Source organism: Rhodamnia argentea, chromosome 3 (assembly GCF_020921035.1).
Source record: "Rhodamnia argentea isolate NSW1041297 chromosome 3, ASM2092103v1, whole genome shotgun sequence".
Lineage (NCBI taxonomy): Eukaryota > Viridiplantae > Streptophyta > Magnoliopsida > Myrtales > Myrtaceae > Rhodamnia > Rhodamnia argentea.
The window spans coordinates 1,134,706-1,148,968 of NC_063152.1; the positions used below are offsets into that span (position 1 = coordinate 1,134,706).

Sequence of the window (14,263 nt, forward strand, 5' to 3'; positions counted from 1 at the left end):
TTTTCTCTTGAATGTCTTCCATTTGATTTGAGAACCTACTTGCTTTCATGACCTTTTAAGACCATAAGATTCCAACTTTAAGATGTCGATTATGAGTTCCACAACAATTGTCCACTCACCTAAATTCAATGCTACAATTTGTACACTCACATTAGCACAACATAGTCATAGCTCATAAAATTAAGTAAACAAGTTGTCGACCCGCATCTTTGACACATTGCAAATAGTAACTTGTGATTTTAGAGTTCATTTGTATCAAAATATCTTTTAGCAAAAAACAAAAAGGATAAAAGAATAGACTTGTTGTGCTTGAAAACCTACTGTTACGTGTTAGAATTACATCCCGAGTACAACGTTGTTGGGAAAATTCCTATATTATTTTGATGATGATAAAGTCAATCAAAGACTACTAAGTGCCTACTTTCCCGAAATGAACATACCCAACTAATGTCAACAAGTCACCCTTGTACTCCCGATGCTTAGCAATTCCTATTTGATGGAGTCCACAACCGTTTCGTAGGCCCCAAACCACTGCACAGTTGTAGCCGCACCATCGACAGATCCACGCGCCACCTAGTGATAGCACCATTTCGACTGTGGAGGTAACGATAGCTGACGCATCGTCATGATCATAGCTGCGCAAGCTTCTGATTTAGTCCAAATAAAACCCGATTAAATTTGACTAACATAGGAACATTTAAACTCGATCCAGGAACAGAGCATCCCTTATTTGAATGGTTCTTAAATTTGTATAATTCATATTATATTCTTGTATACTGAAATCTCCAATTTGGAAATTCTTGATGCACATAAGTGATTAGGGCACCAGATTCAGAGTATAAAAATGGTTGCGTGGATAACAAAGGCCACAAATTAATTCTCCAAAATAGCAACCAAAAAGGTCAAATTGGGAAATTGCAAAATAATATATCTGGTTTTTTTTTTTTTTTGTCTATCTTATCTCTAACTCTTCTCTACCTCTAACTCTTTTCTACCTCTTTGTTGAGTGCGGGAGTCAAATCTCACACCTATGATACCCCAATCCTTTTACCAGGAAGTTCATATGCTTATGAGCATATTTTCAATTGACACGTCCTTTTGTATTTGAAATTCTCATGGCATAGACCAAGTTATCACACGAAATTTGCCCAGAAGTTTTACCACGAAATTTGTAAGATTTTTTCCTGATGTGGGCTTATATAATTTGAGATTCATATTTAGTATTTTACATGGTTGTGTTAATAAAGTAAGATATAAAAAAATTAATTATCTAATATGAGACTAGTTTGGGTGGGCCGAGTAGAGCCCAGCCTATGATAATAGGGTCTTGACTGAAAATTCTATAAATAGTTCCCAAGTCTTTCCTCTAATCCCGATGCGCAAATAACTCCACATAAGGAGCAGTCTAATTGTGAGGGGCAATTTCATTGTTGTCGCGACCTAAAAATTCTAAAAAATTTCTAGGCTAATGGATTATCGGGTTAATTATTTAACCAACCTAACTCGGACTCTCCCAAGTCCATACCAAATCGCAACTTGAGGTTCAATTGATTAACATGCAATGTATTTTAATTTTGGAGCCGCCACTAATCATTTATGGTAGGTCGATTAGAAACCTAAATAAAATAGCGGGAGAACTATTTTATTCCTACGAACCGGAGATTAAAAGTTCGGGGACTTGATTACGCCGGATTACTCTAACGCCCTTTCGGTACCATTTTATTTCATGAAAAATCATTTGAGAAGGCAATATTAATTGATTTTAACCTAACTCACTAACAAAGGTTATCATGCGGGTGCACAATCAATTAATGAACATCCGGAAGTCAATATAATCAAGGGAGCATGCGCCACACAAGATGGTTCTTTTTTTCAATTTTCGATTTTTTACATGAATGCATGAGAGACTACACTATATGCAATGGCATGAATTAAATGCAAGACTAAACTAGATTACATGCAAACTAAATGAATGCACAAGTAGGATCATGATTAAATTAAATACGTGACACGGGTATTAATTAAAACGAAGACATGCAATTCTAATATGCAATTTAAACTAAAATGCAACCTAGTATGACATGGCAAGAAATAATGACATGGCAAAGATGACGTGGCATGTATGACGTGGCAAGGATGACATAGCAAGGATGAATGATTTTTTTTATATTTTCGGATGAATTAATTTCCTAAAATAAAATTATGCCAAAACAATTTTTATCTTGTATATTTTAGAGTTTACATTGACCTAAACCCTAATATATTGAAGATATATTATTTTAAACATAAGATTCTATTTAAACATGCAATTTCTATTCTAAGATGCAATCTAACCTAAATATTTACAAAAAGGATTAGATATGCAATTATCTACATGATGTTATTGTTAAAGATATGCAATTTTTAAATATGGAAGATGGATGAATGCAATTTTTTAGAATTTTCGAGATTATATCATGCGACGGATATATTGTAAAAAAGATACGACAACAAGCAATTCAAATCAATTTGGGAAAGTGAATATGTCAATCAATTCAATCAAGAAAGTGGATATATCAATCAAGTTTTGGAATATTCGCGAATATTTGAGTCAATCTTTAATTCGTAATCTTACGATTAACGATTAAACCCAAATCCTTGCCTAATCGAGTATTCCATCAATAATCCTAAAGATAGACGTTCTCGATCGTGTGACAAGTTGCGGATTAGGAAAGAAAATTTTCCTAATCAACCTGTATTTTGAAAAAAGATATCCACTTTGGTGCAATATATAAGATATGCTAATAAATCATAAAATAAGCAAGTGAATATATCAAAGTTCAAGATAGGAAATTTACCTTAAACAAATTGTTTTGCCAAGATTCGCTCTCCCAATTCGAACTACCGAATCTTGACGACCAAGCTTGGATCGATCGCCTAGGCCGGGAGGCACACTCGACTTGGGAATCCTCGGAACAGCCACGAGTTTGGGATTCTTTAGAACGACAACACTTCACGGTTAGGCTCGGGAATGCTCTTGCGTTCGTCCTTCAATTCGGCAACCACGAACTTGCAGATTCATGAATAGTGGATGGCTTCGAACAATCAAATCCACGAGCTGGCAAATTCCAGCAGCGCGTGATCCAAAAGAAATGTCCAGGAATGTGCCTTTTCGAGCTTATTTTGTTGCCGAACCTCACCCGGATGAACTAGCACAAGTAAGGGAAGGGTTAGACCACAAAATCACGGTGAAACAAAAGCTGCATCACCTCTAACAAGGGTTGATCAGTAGCATTTTCCGAACTAGGCAGCAACTCAGTGCAAACGGTGTTGGCTCCGGTGGTGATGGGCGGTGTGGTTGCTGAATATGGGCGAGACACCAGGCTGCAGCGGCTGAAAGGTGATCGATCGGTGAACCAAAACGGCTGCGGAAATAGTGAAACGGCGATGGACAGCAGAGGAAAAAGGGCGGTTCAGCTCGTGATCGTCCAAGGGGGAGGTCTCGGTCAAAGATGTGATGTTGCCGAGATCTCTTAGCTCTCTCCCTTCTTGATGCGCTGGAATCGTGAAAAAACCCCCCGCAAAGCATTGTGAACGATCCTTTTATAGGCTCGGGAACTTGAGCCACTTGAGGAAAAGAAATCCCTCGCAGAATATTTTTCTTCAAAATATACTTTCCCTTGAACAATCCGTGCGATATCTCTTCCTTTCTTTCTTTCTTTTTTTTTTTTTTTTGCCGACCATGTATATCCCCTCACGATTTTTCCTTTATATGCACTTGTGGGACATATTACTTTTTATTCTTTTCCTTATTTTCCTTTTCCTGTTCAAACTTTTCCCTGTTGTGGACGTGTAAGAAGAATCTCCTATATTGTTTTGTCATTTCCTTCTTTGACTTTTCTGCATGAAGATCTTCCACGAATAAAAACTAGATTTATTTTCTTGTCCAAACATGAACATGCGATTTTTGGTCCCGTAACTTAATCCAATTGGTTCGGTTAAGCTTAATGCCCTTTCAATTAATTCCACTTACCGTCCGTGAAGTTTGAATGCAAAATGTGATGCGATAAATGTTAAACACTAAAACGCGGAATATATATAAAAATGATTTAATTAATTTTTGGTAGGGACTAAACTTAGTCCCTAATTTTAAAATGCAATTAATGACTAAATCAATAGTCGAAATTTAGGTGTCAACAGCTGCCCCTCTTTGAGTGGAGGCTCGCAGAGGTTTCGTTCAAAGACCCAAATTGAAACCTAAATTTTGCAAGTTCAAATAATGAAATATGATTTTTTTTTTTTTTTGGAGTTTCAATCTCATTGTCTAATGCAAAGGAAATGATGCATGATATGCAAGATTGTAAATAACATGTGTTAAAGTCCCCTTCTTCCATGAAATGGGTTAGAGAAACCCGCACATGGATTGCATATGAAAATACTTGTTTCACCAAATACCTCATAATGCTGATGATTCCCTTAATTTCCAAATTTCCGATGCGAGGATCTTAAGGAACTCGGCCCATCCGGTACCAGAGATTTCCCACTGATGCAAGACGACACAAGATATGTGTGTCCTTCGAGATCACAAGAGCTACGTCGTTGTGAGTCGAAAGAAGTGAAATCAAGTTCACAAGAGCTACGTCGTTGTGTGTTGATAAAATGTCAAAATCGTCGGTGCATATGTCTTCACGATTTGACAAAGGGGAACCAAAATCATAAGAGCTACGTCGTTATGATTTGATTTGGATCAAAATCATGGGTGCTTATGTCGTCATGATTTGATGAAAAGGCCGAGAATCATAAGAGCTATGTCATTATGAGTCGATCGAAGGTCAAGATCACCAGTGCATATGTCTTCGTGATTCGAGACCGAAATCATAAGAGCTACGTCGTTATGATTTGATAAGATGTCAAGATCGCCAGTGCATATGTCTACACGACCTGACGGGAGAGGCATATTGCCCGATTTGAACAATATTTGAGAGGAGTACTACCGAATGGAATCGATAAGTACGAAAGGGGTATACTATCGGAAAAGTTGTTAATTTGAAAAGGGGTTTAGAAAACTTACCTGGTTCTCCGAACGAATAATCAAGGAACGAGGCGGATTGCTTGTATCGTACCTGTTTAATCACTTGAGATGAACATGATCAATTGTTAACACAACATGACACATCCACAAATTCTTGAATTGTTTACATTGCAAAGCTCCATCGGGGATTTGTCAATAAGGAAATTAGTCTGATCCTTTTGACGAGTTTGATCAAATCGAATGAGGAACTGCAGTCAAAAAGACTTTCGCTCACTCTCATGAAAAAGGTTTTGAAACCCGACCATTGATACGGGTAAGAGAAAACACTCGAAGCTGTCATCATCACACTTGACAAGGGTCCGGGTATTCTCGCAATCCGTATGACCAGATCAATCTATGAGGTCTTTTGCAAGGACCGTAATTCAGGTTTGGTCAAAGGGTTTATCAAAGGGGACTCGTATGAGCCATTTTTGGCTTCGAAATGAAATGAGATTCTTGTCAGGTGCATCGGGTTTACAAGTCGGGAACCCCGCAAAATGAAGTAAAAATGATCTTGCTCGCACTTCTTCGAGCGATATTCATAAGCAATTCGAAATCCTACATTAAACCAAGTGCCCTAATCTAAAGAGACTTTTGGTAATGGTTGTAATGTAGGTTCAGGGTAGGCCTGGAAATGAAAGGCTTATTTGCGACAAAGGGTACATAATGCTGATATGGTAACCATCTCTTTGCTTAGAATGGTATTCTTGTAGACTTCCCGAGGAACATTCGAATGCGTCCAACCGAGACCCCCTTCATTCCAAAGATTTTCTCGGAAGTTTTTTTTTCTTTTACAGCAAATAGCCCCCTTTTCTTTTTATTTTTTTTTGGGCCGCATTTTATTTTCCATTTTTTTTTTGGATTTTTGGATGCTCAAAATTTTGCCCACTATTTCCTCTTTCTTTTTTTTTTTGAGTGGTAAGCCTTTGCTTTTCTCTCTTTTTTTTCAAAAGGAAAGAAAGGGGTCTCGTCCGATTCCTACATATTTTGTTGGCAAATCTTTCAAGTTTGCCCCAAGGCATTTTACTCATTTGCCGGATGATCCGAAATGATTCCTCGCTAGAATGATCACTAATTGGGTTACAAGAAATGAATCCGCCGCTCGAATTGGGTTTGCAAAAGGGATAAATATGTATGATGTAGAGAATGAAACGCTCTTCGTCATGTCTAAGGCACTTGGGCTAATACAGAATTCGCATGCGATAAATACACTCAAAGATTGATGCAAGTGAGAGCAAGAAAATTTTACTCATCCTTTGATTTGAGAATTGCCCCGATGTGGGGTTGTTCCTGACAGGGGCATGAAATGAAACACCGTTCAAAGGGGTTTACCAACGGACAACCCGTAGTGTTTGGATAGAGGAAATGAATGCCTCATATCATCTTGGTCGTCATACTTCTCGCGAGATAACCCTTTACCTTGTCAGTATGGAAACTCTCTCTTTTCACTGGGGGTTATGATATAGACATGTATAGGAAATGGCTTGCCTTTCATCGTCCTGAAATTCCTCATTCAAAATGATCAATTCAGCAGAATCAAAGAAATTTCCTCATCGAAATCTCCCACATTGAAAATTAACAATGCGAACAGGAACAATTCAAATGCATGTGAACTCATTTGATGAATTGTAACTTGATTAAAATGTCAGAGCACATCAAGCATAATATTTCTTTACAACATCAGAATTGACGGGGTTGGTAAAAACACGACCATCCATCTCAGTCAAAATCAAAGCGCCTCCTAGGAGTACCTTCTTCACAACATACGGGCCACCATAGTTTGGAGCGAACTTCCCTTCCGGAAGTGGAACAATGGGCAACAATTTCCGTAGGACAAGGTCACCAACCTGGAAGTGTCGAGGCCGAACCTTTTTATTGAAGGATTTAGCAACCCTTTGCTGATAGCACTGGCCATGACATACGGCCTTAAGCCGCTTTTCATCGATCAAATTTAACTGGTCCATCCTCCGTTGAATCCAATCAGCCTCGGTCGGCTTGACTTGAGATAGGACCCGCAAAGAAGGAATCTCCACCTCGACCGGTAACACTGCTTCCATCCCGTATACAAGAGAGTATGGGGTTGCCCCAGTAGATGTTCGAATCGAAGTCCGATACGCCATGAGGGCAAACGGCAACCTCTCATGCCGGTCGCGATAATTCTCAGCTGTCTTAGCTAAGATCTTCTTAATGTTCTTGTTGGTCGCTTCCACCGCCCCGTTCATCCGGGGACGGTATGGAGAAGAGTTCAGATGCTTGATCTTGAATTCCTTGAATAGATCATCGACCTGCTTGTTGTTCAGGTTTGAACCATTGTCGGTGATTATGGCTTCGGGCGAACCGTATCGCGCGATAATGTCACGACGGATGAATTTTACGACATTGCGAATGTGGATCGCCGGGTATGATGTAGCTTCAATCCACTTAGAAAAATAGTCAATAGCGACAAGAATAAATCGATGCCCGTTAGATGCTTTAGGATTAATAGGACCAATCACGTCGATGCCCCACATAGAAAATGGCCATGGTTCGGACAAGCGATGCAGCTCGTTCGGAGGAACGTTAATCCTATCACCATGAATCTGGCATTTGTGACAGCTCCGGACATGTTGAATACAATCACTCTCTAAGGTGAGCCAGTAATAGCCCAACCTCATGATCTTCTTGGCTAGCATGTGTCCGTTCATGTGCGGACCACAAATTCCTTCATGCACTTCCATCATCGAGCGGATCGCTTCGGTGGAATCTATACACTTTAGAAGGACCGAATTGAACGACCGTTTGTATAAACTCTCTCCGCTCGGAAAAAATTTCGAGGCCATCTTCTTTATGTACCTTTGGTCGGACGCGGTACTTTTCTCCGGAAACTCCCGCTTCTGAATGTAAGTCTTGATATCGTGGTACCATGGCTTGCCGTCGGGTTCATCGGTCATAGCCATACAATATGCTGGCTTCCTTAGTACCTCGATCTTCAACGGCTCAACCTCAAGTCCGTTAGTGACTTGTAACATTGAAGACAAGGTAGCCAAAGCATCGGCGAACCGATTGTGAGTTCTAGGTAAATACTTGAACGAGATATCGTGAAACTCCTCTACTAATTCATCCGGATACTCGTGATATGGCAGCAGTTTGGCGTCTCGGGTTTTCCATTTTCCAACTGTTTGGAGGATAATCAACGCCGAATCCCCAAATACCTTGAGTCGAGTAACTCCCATCTCGATCGCGGCCTGCAAGCCGAGGATACACGCCTCATATTCTGCTATGTTATTTGTGCATGGGAATACCAATTTTGCTGCCACGGGATAATGTCGGCCACTTGGAGATATCGAAGCTGCGCCCGTGCTCGACCCCGATAAATTGACAGCTCCGTCAAAATACATAGTCCAGATGTAATCCTCCATCGACATGATTCGATCTTCAGAATGATAGGCGTCATCATCTCGCCCTGGACTTTCAGCTAGGACATCCGCTATAGCCCGTCCCTTGATTGACTTTTGGGACAAATATTGAACATCAAACTCGGAGATGAGGATTTGCCATTTGGCAAGTCTGCCAATCAATGCAAGTTGATTCAGCAAGTATTTGATAGGATCGCATTCTGTCACCAGAAGCACCTGGTAATGCAAGGTATATTGCCGAAGCCTGTGCAGTACCTGGACTAACGCCGCACACGTTTTCTCTGTTTTAGAGTACTTCATTTCCGAAGCTGCGAATTTTTTTGCTCAGATAATAAATGGCTTGTTCTTTTCCATCCTCCTGCCTTTCTTGGGCTAACATAGCACCCAAGGACTCACTATGGATTGTGAGGTAGAGGGTTAAAGGTTGCCCCGGCGTTGGAGGAACAAGCACGGGTGGATTCATCAGATCTTGCTTGACTTCTCAAAAGCTTCTTCACATTCGCTATCCCATTCGACTAGCGCATTCTTCTTTAACAGCTTGAAGAACGGCTTAGCGGTTTCTGATAAGCGAGAGATGAATCGAGCAATATAGTTTAGCCTACCCATCAAACTTCGAACTTCTTTAACCGTCGCCGGCGGCTTAAGCTCACGAATAGCCTTGACTTTAGAAGGGTCGACTTCAATACCCTTGCTGCTTACCACGAATCCGAGCAGCTTGCCCGAGTTGGTCCCAAAGACACATTTGGCGGGGTTGAGGCGTAACTTGAACTTTCGGAGTCTATCAAACAATTTCTTCAGCGTTTCGACGTGATCTTCTCCATGCCTCGTTTTTGCTATCATGTCATCGACATAAACTTCAATCTCATTATGCATCATGTCGTGAAAAAGGGCAACCATGGCTCGTTGGTAAGTAGCTCCAAGCGTTTCGAGACCGAACGGCATCACCCGGTAATGGAACATTCCCCATGGTGTGGTGAAAGTGGTTTTCATCTTATCATTGACATTCATCGGGATCTGATTGTACCCGGAGAAACCATCCATGAATGAAAACAATTCAAACCCTGCAGCATCGTCAACGAGTACGTCGATATGCGGGAGAGGAAAATCATCTTTAGGACTGGCCTTATTCAAATCTCGATAATCGACACAAACCCGAATACGGCCGTCTTTCTTCATGACGGGGACTATGTTAGCGACCCAATCGGAATATTCTGTAGTCTCGATGAATCCTACATCGAGAAGCTTCATGACTTCCTCTTTAATCTTCTGCACCAATTCCGGTCCGGCCCTCCGCGATCTTTGCACCACCGGCTTAGCCGAAGGATCGATCGGCAAGCAATGTTCGACAATGGAACGGTCAAGACCGGGCATATTTGCATAGGACCAGGCGAAGATGTCTTGGTAATCCCTCGGGAGCTCGATCAAGCGCTCAAACATCTCTTTGGAAAGGTTCGCCCCTATCTTAACCTCTCTCGGGTTTTCCTCATCGCCCAAGTTGATTGATATAGTCTCATCGCCAGTTAGAGGTTTAAACATCTCGTGTTGTTCGAAGTTTTGACGTATTTCCTCGTAGTCGGGAGTGAACTCGTCCAAGTCGTATACTCCGGGATCCACTGGGTTTCCCTCCTCATGTGTGCCCTCGAAACATAAAGTAGCAAAATCAGAAGGACAAACATGGCTTAATCATTCCTTCATTTTTTCAAAAGTTGGGTGTTTCCTTTAAAGAATTTTTGTTTTCGAAGACCTCGGGGCGAGAATTCTTGACGGAGCCCAACCCTCGGTGCTTACCATAGTTAGCAGATTGTTCAATCGCTGGTTATCGTCATCGGGTTGGTTTAGGGATACTTCGACAAGATTCAAAGATTTTAATGAAGAACATCTGTAATTTTATTGATAATAAAATCAATGAATTACATCTTATTGAAAAAGAAATTGAAAAGTGCGACATAAAACTGAAACGAGAAACCTAAGAAAGTGATGCAACCTAAACTCCTAAAAACTAGAAATATCCCACGCAGGGGATTGCATAAATGTAAAGGTGTTACTCCGAATCTAAACTCTCCAGTGGATCGTCGAATATGGCATTGACGGATGGCCTTGGGGGTCTAGGCACCATGTAAGGCTCCTCTTCGGGTGTTCCATCAACTTGCATGGGATCCTCAAATACGGTAGCAATGGTTAAATCATCAAACCATCCAGTAAGATCGGGGACTCCATCATCGGCTTCATCGTCGTCCGGGTCCATCAGCTCAACCACAGCATCTTGGCCTTTCAGCGAGTTAGGGAAGACAATCCCTAGGTCATCTTCAAATTGAGCTGTCTCATTGTAACCGGCGACTACTCCAGCTGATCGGAAGGTGGTGTAAAGAGGTGGTGACAAATGACTACATTCCAGCTTATCGCGATCCATCGCATGTCGCTTACCATGTCTAGGACGGCCACGTCCTTGGAATCCCAAACCAGCTGTATGGGACTGGCCTCTAAGTTCAATTGGGTTGCGGATCCCTTGACTGTGCCGACCCAAACCCTTGCCAGGCTCAAAACCATTGCCGATCATTACCTTAGCTACCATAAGAGAGGTAGTTGATATTTCGAGAACAGGTAAGGGACTTTCCGGCGACGCATGAATGGTCCGTACTAGCTCAAAAGCATGGTAAGAATCTTCTTCATTATGAGCCGGCTCGATGTAGGGGATAGCCGTTTCGTTGAAGATTCGATGATCTTCCTCGCCATGGACTATCACTAACTTCTGCTCGACCACGAACTTGATCTTCTGATGAAGACTTGATGGAACAGCACCCGCATTGTGAATCCACGGACGTCCTAGCAAGAGGTTGAATGCAGATGGGATGTCTAACACTTGGAACAAGACATCGAACAGAGATGGTCCAATCTGGATCTCGAGATTAATTTGCCCCATAACGTTCTTTTTCATACCGTCAAAAGATCTGAGCGAGGTTTTGGCTGCTCGCATCCTGGCCAAGTCAACTCCCGGGCGATTCGGTGTAGCTAGGGGACAAATATTCAATGCCGACCCATTATCAATGAGCACCCGAGCCACATAAGTCTGTTTGTGCTTGATCGTTATGTGTAAGGCCTTGTTGTGGCCTCGTCCTTCGGCAGGGATCTCATCGTCAGCAAATGCAACCTGATCTTTTAGAAGGATGGCCCCAACAAAATTCTCCAACCTATCCCGATCGATGTTTTCAGGCACATGAATTTGGCCCAACACCTTCATCAGGGAATCCCGATGTTTTTCGGATGACTGTAAGAGCTCAAGTAGAGAAACCTGAGCCGGCAACTTTCGTAATCGATCAATAATGTTGTACTCACTTGTCTTGATCACGGCTAAAAACTTTTTTGCATCCTTTTCAGCCACCTGCTTGGCAGGGTGATCATCATTATAAGCACGTCCGGACCTTGTTATCAGGGCAAGGTCATAGGACCAAGGAACCGCCTTGCCATCTTTATAAGGAAAAGGCTGGGGGGAAGTAATCACCAAAGTTTCGGGTATAACAATTCCGAGTTCATCATCTATTGCGTCCTCCAAGGCGGGCATATCAGCTAACTCCGGATCACTCTTGATTAGACTAGCCACGTCGGCTTCTACTGCTTTAACCTTCGAAGAAGATTCAGATTGAGATAGAGTCAAAGCAGCAAATTCTTGATCCCGATCAATTACAATCTGAGATACGGTGGCTACTACCTCGGTCTGATTCACCCGGACTATCAACCCGTTCTCCATAAGAGTTGAGATTCTTTCTTCCAACTGGCCGAACGATACTATTTCTCCAACTCGATAATAGCCTGCTCTAAACTGAGCATTGAAAATGTCAACCACTTGGATCTTAAAAACACCTCTTCGTCCGCCTTCGTAACTAAAGACAGCATTAACCTTGCCCGAGTGATCCGGCAAAGGATTATTCTTGGTATTTGGCTGACTATTGTCTTGAAATGAAAATGCTTTGGAATCAAGCAAGTCTTGAATGCGGTGTTTCAACACATAACAGCCGTCTGTATCATGTCCAGGCTCACCACAATGGTAGTCACACTTCTTTGACGGGTCATACCTTGGTGAGTTCGTGTTACCAAGTCGTAGAGGTTCGGAAGTCAGAAGCCCTTTCTTACGTAAGACCGCAAGCACTCGTGACGGGGTCCCAGGTAGAGGAGTAAATTGCCGAGGAGGACGTAAATTTCCTTTTTGCCGTTGTGCACTAAAGTTGCCTTGCTGCGGGTTAGGGATTTGCACGACCGGCACCTGGGCCATGGGTTTCTGGGCATAGGTCATGTTAACCTGTGAGACGGGCTCTTTGTCTTTCTTTGCCGTGAATCTCTTGGTACCGGTGGCAACATCTCCGTACCAACCTTTCTTCATGCCGCTCTCAATCTCCTCAGCCATCGCAATGAGGTGACCGAACGACGTCGCAGCAGATCCAAGGATTCGTGACCGCATCGTCTGAGGTAAAGTGGAGACAAACAATTTCATGAGCTCTCGCTCAGGGGGTACCGGCTTCAGGTGAGATGCCACATTCCTCCACCTAGTGGCGTACTGTTTAATCGTCTCGCCTTTCTTCATCTCTGCCTGTTCTAGATCTTCCCTAGAAATGAGAACATCCAAGTTGAAACTAAAATGCTTAACAAAAGCATTAGCCGCCTTCTCCCAGTTCTCCATGCTGTAGATTTCATAATCCGTGTACCATCTCATAGCTGCATCTTTCGGACCGGCTTGGAAGGTCTGAATCATCAGAGGGCCGTTAGCCGCATACTTGCTCATCCTAGCTTGGTACATCTGGACATGTTGCACCGGGTTGGAAGTGCCGTCGTACTTTTCGAAGTCGGGCATTTTAAACTTCTCGGGCACATTGACCTTCGAGAAGGCGGAGAAATCAACCTGGGGAATGTTATGGGTACCCTCCATTTCCCGTATTCTTTGTTCCATCCGGGTCAACAGCTTGGTCGTTTCGTCATTTGGACCAGGAGCCACATGACCGGCTTGGAGAACTGGAAACAATGGTGGGGGGCTTGATCCGGTACCGGTTATGATAACATCTTCCAGTGGCATGGTATTGATGGGAACACGCTCCGAAACCTTGTCGGGATTGCCCGCGGGAGGAGACGGAGGAGGAATGACTAGTTGAGGGTTTGAGCTTGATGGCTGATACCGGGCTGCAATGCTGGCCATCATCTGCTCCATTTTTTGCGACATCATCCCTTCAAAACGCTCGCTCGGAGTGTCAAGCTGTTCACTCAAAGCTTCACGGACAGCAGCATTGATCTCGGCTCTGTCGGCCATTTTTCTTGCCACCGATCCGGTAATGTGCGGAGGATCCGTGATAGATTACCTGTTCAAAAGTAACAAGCCAAAATAAGTATAATGAGCAAGAATAGCGAGCCGGTCCATGATATCCCTCTAGACTCAACGAATGAAATAGGTATGGAAAAAAATAAAAATAAAAAAAATAAAAAACTGAATCAGGCAGTTTTCAATTTCGTCGGTTTTTACGAAGAAATTCATATTAATTCACACTTTGATCGGAATGATGTAAAAATTTATGGACTGATAGATGAAACAACGACGAACAACTTTCGTGTTTCATTCTAAGGTTGATTTCGCATGGATCAATACAGTTTAATACTTCTTTGGAAAACTTCAGCCTAGAAAACTGCTTCGTTGGATCCCCATAAAAAGAACGAAAGACCTCTTAAAAATGAGATTCAAGGTCTGAAATTTTGCAGGCTTCTGCTTAAAAGATCACTCTAAAACTTTCATTTTTCGTGATTTAGCAAAAAAACTCATTCAGTAGTGGTAATCAGTAAA

General features: G+C 42.2%; 1 protein-coding gene across 1 annotated transcript; it reads right to left on the reverse strand.

Annotated features, from left to right (window-relative positions):
* Nucleotides 1–10,486: 10,486 nt before the first annotated feature.
* LOC125314274 lies at nt 10,487–13,738 on the reverse strand. Its single transcript, XM_048276207.1, has one exon. The coding sequence runs from the start codon at nt 13,736–13,738 to the stop codon at nt 10,487–10,489; it is 3,252 nt and encodes a 1,083-aa protein (XP_048132164.1).
* Nucleotides 13,739–14,263: the final 525 nt, after the last annotated feature.

Coding starts and splice junctions, on each gene's coding strand:
- LOC125314274 (XM_048276207.1), bottom strand. CDS start 13,738: ATGGCCGACAGAGCCGAGATCAATGCTGCTGTCCGTGAAGCTTTGAGT.